General features: G+C 44.8%; 1 protein-coding gene across 1 annotated transcript in view; it reads right to left on the bottom strand.

Moving 5' to 3' along the window:
• The window catches only part of RO60 (Ro60, Y RNA binding protein), a 65146-nt gene that overhangs the window by 18309 nt on the left and 32580 nt on the right, over positions 1-14257 (bottom strand). Inside the window, exon 6 of the mRNA XM_029618533.1 lies at positions 6281-6397. Coding sequence (XP_029474393.1) covers positions 6281-6397 — 117 coding nt within the window. The remainder of the gene's footprint in view (positions 1-6280; positions 6398-14257) is intronic.

Here is a 14257-nt window from a genome sequence, read left to right as displayed (position 1 = left end):
CTTCCTGAACTAACTTCTAATTTAAAGAGAAGAACCCCAGTTATAACAATATTCAGAGCATCTGTTATGCAGGATGTCTACACAACACATGCAGGTAACACTGGCCAAAAAAGGAGAAATTTAGCCTTACCTGATAATTTCCTTTCCTTCAGTCCTGCTACACCAGTCCAGATGAATGGGTTTACTCCTCCTACTAACAGATGGAGATAGAGGATACACTATTACTGGTACATATACTGGTAAAGCTCCAATTAACAGCCAACATGCTTATATCAAAGTAATAGAGGATAATAATAAACGTTCTGAAATAACTTAAAAAAGACCTCTTAAAAAGGGATCCTTCAAAGAAAACTAGCTTGCTGAACCTCTCTTGATTAGAAAGGCTGAACAATAAAAAATGAGAAAGGAACACAAGGAAGCAATAAGTGAACCTTAGGCAGACTCGAAGAGGAGAACAAATAATCTCTAAAACCCAAGGATCATCACTTCCAACCTGACATGGGTCCAAACTTCCCAGGAGGGCCCTGGATTGGTATAGCAGGATTGAAGGAAAGGAAATGATCAGGTAAGATTAAATGCATCCTTCCTTATCATCCTGATACACAAGAACAGATGAGTGGGAAGTATCAAAGCCTAATATTCTGGGAGGGAGGAAAGACCAGTTTGATAATGCCAGCCCCAAAATCTGTATCCTCCTTTGCATGAACATCCAGTCTGTAATGCTTAATAAAAGTATGCAAGGAAGACCAAGTGGCCGTCTGGATCAAGAGCTATGGATTCCACCCAAGAAGAAGCTTGAGGTCTTGTTGAGTGTCCCGAAGAACGTCTGGAACCTGATGATCTTTCAAAAAATAAGCTGAAGCAATGTTTTTTTTTTAATTCACCTAGCCCTTACGTGGTCTTCCGAATGAGACAAACAACCTGACAGACATTTGGAATGGATTAGTGACTTCTAAATACCTAAGACCGCCCTAATGGTCATCTAACAATTGGAATGACCTATCTTTATCGTGACATTCCTCGTTTGAAAATGCCGGAAGAGTAATCGTCTGATTTAAGTGAATAGAGAAGAGGACTGGATACAGAGAAAGTGAGTCAGAGAAAAATGCCAGAAAGGGATTCTACACGACAGAGCTTAAATCTCTGAGATATGCCTGGCGCAACAAATGGCCACCAGAAAAATAGTTGTCCACAAAACATCCTTCAGAAAATCACCTTTAAGGGGCTTGAAGGCAGGTGAACTAAAGCTTTAAGAACCAGATTACGGGCCCTTTGAAGGACCAAAGATTTAAAGAGAAGTCAAAAACGCTTTACTCCTTAGAGTAAATGAGACATCTGGATATAAAGCGATGAAAACCCCCTGGACTCTACCTCTGTATAGGGAAATAGCTGCTACTTGAACTTTCAAAGCGTTTAAGCCCAGCCCTTCATGCAAACTTCTCTGGATGAAGGCCAGGATGTTAGAAATATCTGAACCATACCACACAAATTGTGGAAATGAAATAAATGAAACAAGAGATTAGGTGTGTTGCAAAAGGAACTTGCATATGGTCCATAAACCTAAAAATACAACAAAAAGGAGGCAATACTGCCTTCAAAATTTGTACATAGCAAATTTTATTTGACAATCAGTCCCCCGACACGGATCTGTGTTTTGCATAGGCTGCATCGGGAGGAACAAATGTCCTTATGACGTTGCCAAAGATTTAAACACAGTTTTGAAACTTGGAGTAACTTATTATAATGCCATATACATCAAATTATTCCAAGATGGTCAACAGGTGTGAGAACAAACACAAAATCAAATCCACATACAGAAAAGATGAAAATCAGATTCAAGGTAAAGTCATTAGTTTAAAGCCAAATGAAGGAAAACGGTTGTAAGGCTTTAAGCAAGTTAAATAGGCTCATCAAAAATGGCTGCAACAGAGCCACAGAGATACTGACAACTCCTTGCAACATATTTCAACCGGGCGCCAGACATGAACATAAGCCAGTGAAGTGGAATTTTTATGGCTCTTCAATAAAGTTGACGATACTAAGGAGGAATATCCTTTTCTGCACAAACACCACCATTCAAGGATCAAGCCATATGATAAAAAGAAGCTATGAGAATCGGACCCTGATTTAAAAGACCTTGACTCCCAAGGAAGTGCATTGGTGAATCAATTTGTAACCTTACAAGATCCGCATACCAAGGTCTCTTTGGCCAATCCGGAGCTACTAGAATTACCAGTGAAGGATGCTGCTCTATTTTTCTCAAGGTTCTCCCCATCAGAGGTCAGGAGGGAATACACATAATATTTCCTTCAGCCAAGGCTGGACTAAATCATCTGTTCCTTTGGAGCTATACGCCTTTTGGTGGCTGAAGAACTGGAACGTCTTGCCATTTGTGCGAGTCGCCATAAGAACTATGTGATGAGTACTTCACATATCTGTTATTTTCTGAACGTTCTCCTGGCTGAGCTCCCCAACCTGTTTCTGCTGAGACAATTGGCCTGGATGTTCAACAGACCTGTTATGTGAAAGCTGCCATCACTACCATGACTTTGGTAATTGGGGTGTGGCAAGATTGAAGAGAAGTGCTCTAAATTGAATATGCTTCTTCAAGATGGAAAACAGAAAACCTTTGATGGTCTTCCTTAATGGGAATATGGAAGTAAGCTTCTGAGAGATCCAGAGAGGTGAAAAACTCACTGCTCTGCACGCCACTAATGCTGACTGGAGGGAATCCAGTTAAAAATGGGAAACACAAAGATTGCTGTCTTACTCCTTTCAGATCAAGAATGGGCACCAATGACCCATCTTTTTTCAGAACCACAAAATAAAGGGAGTATCAACCTTGATCATGAGCACAGAACAGGAACCACTACTTGCAAGAGCTGAAGTTTCTTGAAGGCAGCCTGAAGCACTACCTTCTTGACTGGTGATAGGCAAAAGGAAATCCTAAAGGTGTCAAGAACTGGAAAGGCAAGTTTTAGGGCATAGTCCTTTTTGTATCACAATCAGCACTTACTGATCTGAAGTTATTCATGCCTGGTAAAAATGCTGAGGGCAACCATCTGCACATATCTCCAAAGAGAGAACCTGCTGACTCTTATCAGGTAGAATGGTGGCCCTTGCAGAACCCCCTAGTCTTTCTGACACCTAGAAAGGGCAGATTCCTTCCTTTGAATCTGATTGGGAGGCTGACCTTTTGCCGTCAATAGCTTCTTGAAGTCCCTAAAGTTACCCCAGCCTCTATTAACCAGGGAGTACAGATAAAATGTTTCCTCTGAGAGTCTTTGGGGTTTTGCTTCCCTAAGGTCCTTGACCAGCTTTACAAAATCTTCAACAAACAATAACCTTCTTTCCAAAGAAGCTTACTCAAATGTGATCTGGATGAAGCATCAGCCAACCAGTGGCAAAACCACAAAAGTCTCCTCGCAGCTACAGATGACCAAAGACCCTGAAGATATCCTAATACGTTTATAGAAAATGTCTGCCAGGAAAGTGGTCTCTGACTCCAGACGAGCCACCTCCTGCTCTTCCAGGAGCTGCTACACCCAGTGCAAAAGTGCCTGAGCCACATAACCAGCAAAGATAGCGATCTATACAATGGATGTAAAATCATGTTTCAATAAAACAATTTTCCTATCCTGGGCATCTTTGAGGGTTGTACCTCCATCTACCAGGACAGTTGTCTTCTTGGTTACTGGCAAAACTAAGGCAAAGACTCACGGCATCTGGAAAGGTCACTGAACAGCATCCAGTGGCAGAGAGTAAAGCTTGTTTAAGGCCTCGACACCCATGAGACCACTCTCAGGGGATTCCCATTCTGTCAAAAGCATACCTTCCAATTCAAAATGCAGGGGAAAAGCTTTAGAGGAATTACAGACTTCCTGGAGAATCAGATCCCACACAGGGGGCCTCCTCCACCTTAGAATCTGACATCCAGAGGCATGTGACCACCTGAGATCATTTTCATCCTTGCAGAATAGGCAAATAATCCAGTCATCTGCACCCTCTGATGACAATTCACCATCCTCTAAGGATTCACAACTGTCCACTCTCACACCATATCTTCCATGTCAGAAACATAATGACACACTAACACAAGGCTCCCTTGCATCAACTGCCTCCGAAGAGGATCTGGCTCGTTTTGCCATCCCACATCCTGCAGTTGAAGTACCAGGAACAGAACTCTGAGCCGTATGGGAAGGACCCCCCCCCCCCCCCCCCCTTTCACCCTCACCAGGCCTCTGTATAACACAGATGGCCCGGTGCAAACGAAATGGAAGAATTCTGGAGTGAACTTTCCAAGATTAGAGGGGCAGGGGTCTGGAGCCAATTCTACACTGTTGTCTCTTCTAGGAATTAAAACCGGGGCTCCCTAGGCCAGAAAACAATGGAGCAGGAGAAAACCCCAGTGAGAACAAACCACAGGATTATAAAATGGTGGCCATTTCCGCCATACTGGCTACCTTGGCTGAAGTACCTGCATTAACTTTGCCACAGTATGCAAGTGTCTGCTCAGGTAAAGTCGAGGGCCCCCCTCTACCCTCATGCCAAACAAGTCAGGCCTTGCAAGGTTGCCCTGTGAGATCCCTGCACACCTCACAAACAGGGCAGGTAAAGTTGGCAGCGCTACTGGTATGCCGGCTTCCACAGGCCTCCCAATGCCGACCTCGCGCTGAAGACATTCACCATGGTCAGCCCTGATTTCGTGAAATACAGCAGAGGGGAAGAGCGAGGTTTAACCGCCCAAAAACACCCCCACCCCGATCAGCCAAAGACTTACCCCTCTTCCAGAGCCTTAATTCAGCTGCTGCCACTGAACAGCCAGCTCTCTCTCTCTCTGCTTCCAAAGCTTTTGATTTTAAAATTTTAGTAAGATCTCAAAGATGAATGGAGAGGAAAGGGGAGAGAGGAAATTAGACAGATTTCATAGAGAATCCTGCTGGGGCACAAAAAGGGGATCCTACTTGTCAGGGATGTGAGCCCTTGGGCTGTTGTGTGGTTGATGCAGCCTAGTAGGTGAACCTACTAGGCCCACGCCAACAGCTGGTGGACGTGCCCTTACTAGGTCAGGAGCTGGAGTTTCACTTATACCAGCCCTGTTCCCTCAAGTTGAGCCTTTGGATCCTGGGGGCTGGCAGGGCTTAGGTAAGTGACCCTAAAGGAGTGGTCAGAGAGAGTCCAGGTAAGGGCAGTGGTCAGGGCTGGCTGCAAGATGACAGGACCAAGATACAAGCCATGGTCAGGGCTGGCAGCGGGCAGGGAGAAGCTGGTGTCCGTAGTAGAGGTCAATACCAGGTGGCAGGCAAGAAAGTGACCCGGGGCTGAAGCAGAGATCAGCTCCAAGAGTTAGGCCAAGACAGACAGAAAAAAGCAGGACAGACACCAAGGACCAAGACAAGGCAGGATGGACAGAGCAAGACAAAAAAAGAGGTGGGAAAGGGCAGGAGCATGGCAAGGAGGCACAGAGGCAGTAAGGTAAGGCAGGAGCATGGCAAGGAAACACAGCAGGACACCAAGGCAAAGCAGGGCAATGAGGCACAAAGGTAGCAAAATGCACTGCAGACCAGGCAGGGAGAGCTGCTGCTGAGGCATCTGAAGGGAGCACGGCTGGGCCTTGTGTACCCAGTCATACTGATGTCTTCACACAGCACCGCCATTGTTTTCCTGGGTGCAGTTTATCATTTAAAGCGCCTAAGGTTGGCACACAAATGCAGTAGGGAGGCATCATGGTGGCATTCTGGGGTGAGTCGGCTGGCCACAGGGCTGACCCCTGCCCGGCCCATTGTTACACTACTCCCTGAACTCTACCAAAACCCCTCAGACAGGGGGCTTGCTGGGCAGAACAAGCAGCTTGATTCGCAAAGCACAGGTCTGCTCCAAACATTCATCTAGGTATGCTGAAACTCAAACCTGTGAGATACAGTATGATCTACCATCTGCTGGAGACAGAATACTGGCCTTTTGCCAGAGCTGCACCACTATAGGTACAGTGATGATTTCACAAACAGGTGTATCCTCTGTCTCCATCTGTTAGTAAACCCACTCGTCTGGACTGGTGTGGCAGGATAAGGAAGAAGCCAATATACACGCAGAGCTAGCCCATGAAAAACAACTACCTTGCAAGAATCAGCATGCAAGGAAATTCTACATGACCATTTACAAGTGCAAATGTTGTTTCTTAATAGCTTCAAGGCAGGTGAAGTGGCTCAGAAATACTTTGATAGGCCCCATATCCTCATCGTTTAGTACACAGAACCTCATCCAGAGCTCCAGCTCTTACCATGCACATTGAAGCCGCCACGGTGCTAGCATTAAGCACGCTTCCTAAAATCCTCTGTTCCATTGACCCGCTGACATCCACTGCCAGCAAAAACCGCTTTCCTGTCGGCTCAACCGTCTGCAAAGGCAAACACATCACACGGTTAGCAAAACTGCTGCGGGACTGTCACAGCTTTAGCAGAATTTAACATTAATGCTTAAGACATTACACACACACAAATCCTCCAAACCAATCTGAAGCCCTGCTCTGATTCCTGCTAGCAGAGAGCTGTGCCAGAATTCCCTGCCTAGCTCTTAATCTCCATGTCCCTGAGGGCACAATTTATTCCGGATGCCGTAACACTATCAGGAGCCTGCACTGGTGCCCTATGCGTTGGGCAGTCCCAGGCTGAGAAGTGACTTCAGGGACATGCGAACACACTGCACTCCCCCACTCCTGGTACGGACAGCTCATCATTCAATTCTGTAGGGTCCTAAAACGGAGAAGGCAGGCACCGCCAGATAGAAACTGAGTTTAGGGGGCAGGGAAGAGAAAGAAACAGAGGAGAAAACAAAGGAAGAGATAAACGAATAAAGGAATATACTCAGACGAGAGAAAGAGAAACAAATAAAGAAAAGGTAGAATCCTAGGGGGAAAAAAGACATAAAATAGAAGATCATTGTCAAAGTGGAATGACAGAGACTAGACAAGAAAATGGGAGGACACACAAAAAAAAGATGGAGGCACAAGAATGGCCAAGAGGAGAGGCAGGGGAATTCCAAAAGAGTGTGAAGGCAGAGGGGAGAGGAAGGAGGACCAGCAGAAAAGGTTAAGAAAGAAAAAGGAGCGGTAGCAAATAAGATGCCAGGACAACTGATGACCCCTTACAAAATGCAGCTTCGAATGATCTTCTCTCATCCCTTCCACCTTACCCAGAGGGAGAAAATGAAGTTACCTACCTGCAACAAGACTCCTTCCCTGGCCAGCAGGATGCGAGTCCTCGCACATGGCGGACGTCATCCCAGGGAGTCTGGCTCGGAACTTTCATCTCAAAGGTTCTAGAAGTTTTGAGCCCACTCTACTGAGCGTGTGCAGCTGTAGCCGCCTCCCTGCCTCCCAGGGAAAAGGGAGGAGTCATGGAGACTGCCATCCTGCTGTCCTGTTATAGCTAAGTAACTTCATTTTCTCTGAAAACAGTCCTCACGTAAGGGCGATTCCCAAGCTACAGGCTGTCTCAGACAAAAGGCAGAAAAGCATAACAGTGCCAAAGGCATTATTGCTTTGGTTGGGTTCCCCTCACCCCGCCCCCTTCTTCATTTTATTTTTTGAGGCAATCTGACCAATAACAGGGCCTAGGAAGGAATCGAGTTGGGTTTTACACCTCAAAGAGCCTCTCTGCAGGGCAGACTGAATTAAAATACAATTTTTGGCAGAATCCCCTGCCAAAAGCAGGAGTTTGTTGTAAATGTGCAGCGAAAATCCCCCTTCGCAGCTTCAAAACAAAATGCAAGCAGAGCTTCAGCACAGTGAGCTTTGACATGCCCCACTAGACCCAGGTCCTCCTGGACGAAGGAAAGTGCACAAGTCATTAAGCCAAAAAAATAGAACTCTTAGCAACAGACCTTACAGGTTTTTTGATGTCAAGGAGAAACCTGAGTAGACTATCTGGGGTTTTAGAGCTCCCCAGAAGGAAGATGCAGTTACTTTTATCCAAAGATTAATAGATTGCCTGTACAGTCTTATGCATGATGTTGGTCAGTGACAAGCAAGCTACATATAACCAACGTACTTGGAAAAAGATCCGTATAAGTTGAGTGGCATTCCCCACCTGCCGAGTGACAGTAACAAAAACTTGACGACCCGAAGATTTCTGGCGATAACATCTTCCTGAGCGGAGGTCCATGCTCTGGGCTCCTCGAAGATCCATGAAAGTTTTCCTTTTTTTCAGTACTCACCCGCTCAAAAGTTTTTCTTGTTCCTGCAGCTCATTGAATATTTGGACTGCAGGGTCGCTCACTGTATTGGAGGTGGTGTGCAGGATGACAAACCGGCCGGGGAGAACCTAAACTGACAATCCGGCTGCACCTGAAAACAAAATGGCAGCGTAAATGCTGTTCGCAGTGGAGGGGGTCTCTGAAGTCCTGCTCAGAAAAATAACGAAGGCAGTCTCGGCTGCTTTAAATGTTAAACTGCAGAAATTACAATCCTCGCTGGACGAGCTACACGAAAAAATGGGCCAGTGACCAGTCTCAGCTGTCTGCCATGGATGCTAGGGTGAGTCGCCAAGAGGATCAGCAAAGCGAGGCTGAGGCTGCCATCTTGGCATTGCGTGCTAAAAATCAAGACCTCAAAGAAAAGCTCGATGAGCTTGAAAATCGGGCTCCATGGAGAGGACGAATAGCAGGGGGGACAAGGGACAACCCTGTCTGGTGCCCCAGCCCAAGACAAAGGGTTCAGATAGAAAGCCATTGACTAAGATTTATGCCTGGGGTTGATTATAAAGCAACCAGACCCATCCAACAAACTCATCCCCAAGCCAAACTGCCCTAGCACCCACAACAGATACGACCATTCCACACAATCAAAGGCTTTGGTGGCATCCAAGCTGACAAGAATCCCATCCAGATTCCGAAACTTGGACGACTGTAATGCCAAAAGTACTTTTGTAAATTGGATAACCACCCTTTTATAAATCCTGTTTGGTCCCTATGTACCACCTCCTGAATTACCTGGTTCAAATAGGCTGCCAGGACCACTGCCAAAAGTTTAACATCTTGGTTTAAGAGTGATTATAGGCCTATAATTTTCCGGATACTCCAGATCCTTGCTGTGCTTGGGTAGCAAGACCACTGTCGCTAAATTATGCTCCCCATCCAAGTAACCCCTAATTTTAGCTGCTTGAAACATGCAGATTAATGGGTGAGTAACCAAAGGGCCAAAAATCTTGTAAAATTCTGGTCCTAGGCCATTGGGGCCCAGTGATTTTGCTAATGTTAACTGCTTTATACCTCCCCATTCTGACAGACGTCTGCATGTAATGATGCGAAGCATAACTCAAGCGAGTTATCAGCCCCTGCTGTCCTCTATCGCTCATTACCAATTTGGCGAGTAGTTTCCCAGGCTTATTGCCCCACTGATGTAGCTTAAATGTATAATATATTAGGTTCTGCTGAGCCTTTATCATAAGAATTTCATTTAACTCTCGTTTCATTTCCAAAAGCTTCCTCTTCGTGATGTCATCAAGGGTCTGAACATGGGATCGTTTGAGCAGTATCAATTTCTTCGTGCTATGATTATTTTCTTTTCTTTGCTGAATCTGATAGCCAAAATATGGCCCCCTCAAGACTGCCTTGGCAGCATTCCAGAAGGTGACATTGTCTATATCCGATGTATGGTTAAATTCTACATATTCCTCCCACTTAGTTTTAAGGAAAGTAACAAACTTCTGATCCTCATACAACCAAAGGGACATTCTTCACCATCTGGAAGGCTTAACATCCAAGGACAGCCCTAAGGAACAGATCACCATATCATGGTCAGAAAATGAAATTGGGTCAATGGTGCTATATTCAAGCTTAGAAAATAGAGTTTCTGTGAGCAAAAGGTAACCCAACCTAGTGTAAAGGCAATGGACATGGGAGAAGTAGGTAAAACCCGCCTCCTTCAAATGCAGAACACATCAGGAGTCAATTAGTTGCAGATCTTCACAGAGAAAGCCAGTGCCAATGTCTGCTTGATTTTTTTTGCAGGGTCTTGGGGGGTTTACGGTCAATCTGCAGATTAGCGGTGATGTTGAAGACACCACCCATGATCACAACATATTCCTCCCAAGACACAAGTTTAGAAGCCAGCTGAGAAAAAAAAACATGGGAATATTTGTGTGGCGCATAAACATTGACAAGCAAAACTTTTAACCCTTGCAACGCTCCCCGAACAATGACATCTTCTCAGTATACATATGGCACATGCAAAGAAATCTAATACAAAGCCTAGACTAGAGTAATAATATCCCAAGGAAGAAGTCTAGAGTAATAATATCCCAAGGAAGAAGGCCAGAAACCTCTCTGTTAAGAGATGGAAACAGGAATGCTTCAGGAGTTTGCACCTGTGGGAATTTGGACCCCACCTCTGACCAAGAATCAGTGAGGGGTCTAGACTAGGTTCAGTCTGACCATCAGGATAGACTTCTTGCCCACTTGGCATAGGACATTAAGTCCTACTGCTGAAGACAGTCTCGTGCTTCAATAGAACAAACTCGTGTTATATGAGGTAGAATTAATCTCTGGATAGACAAGGACCATGTTGTCAGCCAATGACACCTCACAACTATCAGGTGTACACTTATTGCTCTCCATGGAAAAAGGAGGTGAAAATCCCTAAGCAACCTCATGTTGGGTGTACAGCCTCTTATGCAAGACTCCAAACCCAGGATGGTTAGGGTAAGTTGTGCTAGACCACTTAAAAATAAGTCAGCTACTAGGACCGTGTGTCCCTTGTAGCTGAATGTATGGATATCATCTAAAATGCCCATGGGATGGGATCATCCATTCCTTAGTGGTCAGTGCACAACCCAAACATGACACTGACTTATTTAGAACTGCCATAAAGCGACACATTCAGTTTTGCACAGCAGGCCTTTGAAAAACACTTCCCTTGCATGGGGGAAAACCCTTACTTGCTGCTGAGGAGCAAAATCCTACTAGAGGGAACTAGATGCTACAGTTCACAACATCCCCCACTCATGTCTTGCTATATCTGAGCGGCACAGCAGAGCAAAGTGACATCTGGAGGACTCAGGGAGCTGGAACATTGCAGGAACAGACATCAGATTGTTATTTTCTTGTTATGACTTCTTGTTTTTCTATTCTTCCTACTGCCTTTTGGTTAACCCCCCGCCCAGTTTTACACTCTCCCTGTTGAAATGTATTTTCCAAGCTTTCAGTTAATATGTGAACCGGTATGATGTCCCCGCTAATACCGGTATATAAAAGTTTCTAAATAAATAAATCAGGAAGGTCAGGTACATAAGGACCTCTAGCCATTGAGGATGTCAGGCCTTCTGGAACATCAGGAGGGCAGAGATGGAGGACGTCAGGAACATCAGGAGGGCAGAGACAGAGGACATCGGGACATCAGAGACCGGGATCAGGAACAGCGAAGACGAAACAAAGCGGGGTCCCTTGGAATACTGGAACACCAAGCAAGAGCAGGAACATGGAGTCCAAAAGGAAGGAAAACTGAAAGTTGAAGTCCTTTTATAGGGCTGCAGACAGGCAACTCCCTGGGAGGAGTTTGGATGGGCCACACCTAGCTGGCCCTATAACTGAGGAGAAGTGCTGCTGGCAAGCAAGTCTCAGGCAGGCCCCAAGGACATCGAGGCCTCCCAGGCCCTGGAGAAAATCCTGGATAGTTCGTAGGCGAGACCCCGGCTTCGGAGCAGCCTCCAGGAAAGAGGTGAGAAGCCTCCCATAGCACAACTACAGGAGGATTCATAACAACACATTAGAATGTCTAGGCTCCTATGCTAATTTCTCGTCTGCATATGCTTGCTGAAACAGCCATCTTCTCCTCCCATGTGTAATTATGCACCTACATTCCTGTGTATTATTCTTACTGGTTCCTCAGTGAGTACTGGACGGTCCTACTCTAGGCTTCTGACTTGCATTTCGCACTTCTGTTTTTCTTTTCCCTTCTTTTTTGCAGGTGGGTGCCTCTTCGTCGTTAGTGCTCGTGGTTCCCTTCCTGCTTGCTCATTGCTGAAATGTGGATCATCGATAACTTCTGGATGATTTGTCCACTTTGCCAATCCCATAAAAAAATGCCAACGTGGCCAAGTGCAAAAGACCAAGTATGGTACTGATGAGAATGGAGAAATCGATCACAAGCCCTGACGCAGCTTCTCAGAGAAACATTGGCAACTTTTATGAGACTGAATTATTCAGAAGAAAAGGTGTGCAACCTTGATTTGGTACGCAGCAGCGGCAGTCGGCATTTAGTTGGAGATGGAATAGCTAGGTTTTGAAGCAGGAGAATGAACATTCACACATAAAGATGTGTGATTTCAAATGTATCTTACAATAACATTGTTACAAGTTTGCTACAGGCTTTCATTTTCTTGAAATCATGTTAAAAAGGAAACATTTATGAAGACAAAATTTCATTCATAAAAAATAAAAAGAGAGGAGGTTTTTCAGACCCATGATGGATTACTGAGTCTGCATTCAGTCTATGATGTTTCAGCTCAGCACGGAGGTCTTTTCCTCTCTTGAACTGATTCACTTCAAGATCTGCAGCTGTTTACGTTAATCATATAAATATAAAGAATTTGCTATGGACAACTGTCAAAAGCCCTATTTTGTTTGTTTCTAATAATGCAGCTTTTGATTAAGAACATAAGAACATGCATTACTGGGTCAGACCAAGGGTCCATCAAGCCCAGCATCCTGTTTCCAACAGTGGCCAAACCAGGCCATAAGAACCTGGCAAGTACCCAAAAACTAAGTCTATTCCATGTAACCATTGCTAATGGCAGAGGCTATTCTCTAAGTGAACTTAATAGCAGGTAATGGATTTCTCCTCCAAGAACTTATCCAATCCTTTTTTAAACACAGCTACACTAACTGCACTAACCACATCCTCTGGCAACAAATTCCAGAGTTTAATTGTGCGTTGAGTAAAAAAGAACTTTCATAATACATATAACATATATCATGGATAACCTAACATTCATTAGTTCTTTCATAGGAAATTCATTAGTTCTTTCATAGGAAATTAAAAGGGGGGAGATATCCAAAGGAAAATAAGAGAAGACATTATTGAAATACACATTATATATTTAAGCCGGCATTAGGTGTTCTCACACATCTTTACCCCCTAATACTCATGTTATGGCCCTTCCATCTAAAAACTTTCTCAGTTGGTCTGGCATAAAGAAAACATATAAATTTCCAGAGTATTTTACAATACATCTACATGGAAAACGAAGGGCAAAGCTAGCCCCTTTGGCCAAGACCTCCGGGCGCATAGCTAAAAAAGACCTCCGACGTTGTTGGGTGGGACGTGAGAGATCAGGATAAACCCTCACTGCCCCCCCCATGAAATCATTATTCATATTCTGGAAAAAAGCTTTCATTAGGAAATTTTTTTCTTCCTCTGTATAGAATTGAACAAAAAGGGTAGCCCTTTCAATGATTTCCATTTCAGAATTCTCCAAAAATTGTGTCAAATTATTGGAAACATCTCCTCTCTCTCCTATGGCAATCTGAGAACTACTTCTAAAAAAGAAGAGTTTTTTCACTGTAGGAATCTTAGTTGATTCAATCTTGAGGATCTCCATTGCAAAACGCTTGAAAGTCACCAAACTTGGCTCCCCCATAACTCTTGGGAAATTGACCAGTCTTACATTTGCACAACGCAAATAGTTTTCAACAGACTCCAGTCTCCTTTGAGAAGTTATACAATCCTTCATTATTGAGGAATTAAGGGACTGAGTCTGGTTGATTTTAGTAGTTAAATCTTGAGTGCATGTTAAGTGGTCTTGTTTCAATTGCAAGTGTTCCTTTTCCACAGTTCCCATTTTATTTTCAAATTTGCTGATCAACTGGGACTGAGTATTCAAAGTCCGGGCCATAGTAGCCATAAGTTCCCAAATGGCTTCAAGAGTAATAACTTCTGGCTTTTTAAACTCCAGGGGTTGCAGGATATTTCCCCCCAATTGCTCCCGTTGGTTTTCTCTAGCTGTTCCCAGAGAATCTCCATTCTTATCCTCGTCCCCTAATATCCTCGAGGAGCCTTCACATACCTCCAACAGGTGGGGGGAGGGGAACCCTGCTCCAATCCGGTCAGAAAATCCCTCACGTTGATCTCCCGCGGCACCCTCAGCGTCCGGGTTTTCAACTCCTCTGTCCGGTCGGAAGGGAGAGCTGCTCAGAAGTCCCCGGGGTTCTGGTGGGCTCAGAGATATCTCGCCAGGCGATATCGCCGCTTCTCTCGGCTTCA

This window comes from Rhinatrema bivittatum, chromosome 10 (assembly GCF_901001135.1).
Source record: "Rhinatrema bivittatum chromosome 10, aRhiBiv1.1, whole genome shotgun sequence".
Taxonomy (NCBI): domain Eukaryota; kingdom Metazoa; phylum Chordata; class Amphibia; order Gymnophiona; family Rhinatrematidae; genus Rhinatrema; species Rhinatrema bivittatum.
Note: the sequence above shows the minus strand (reverse complement) of the source record. Positions and strands in the feature narration are given on the sequence as shown.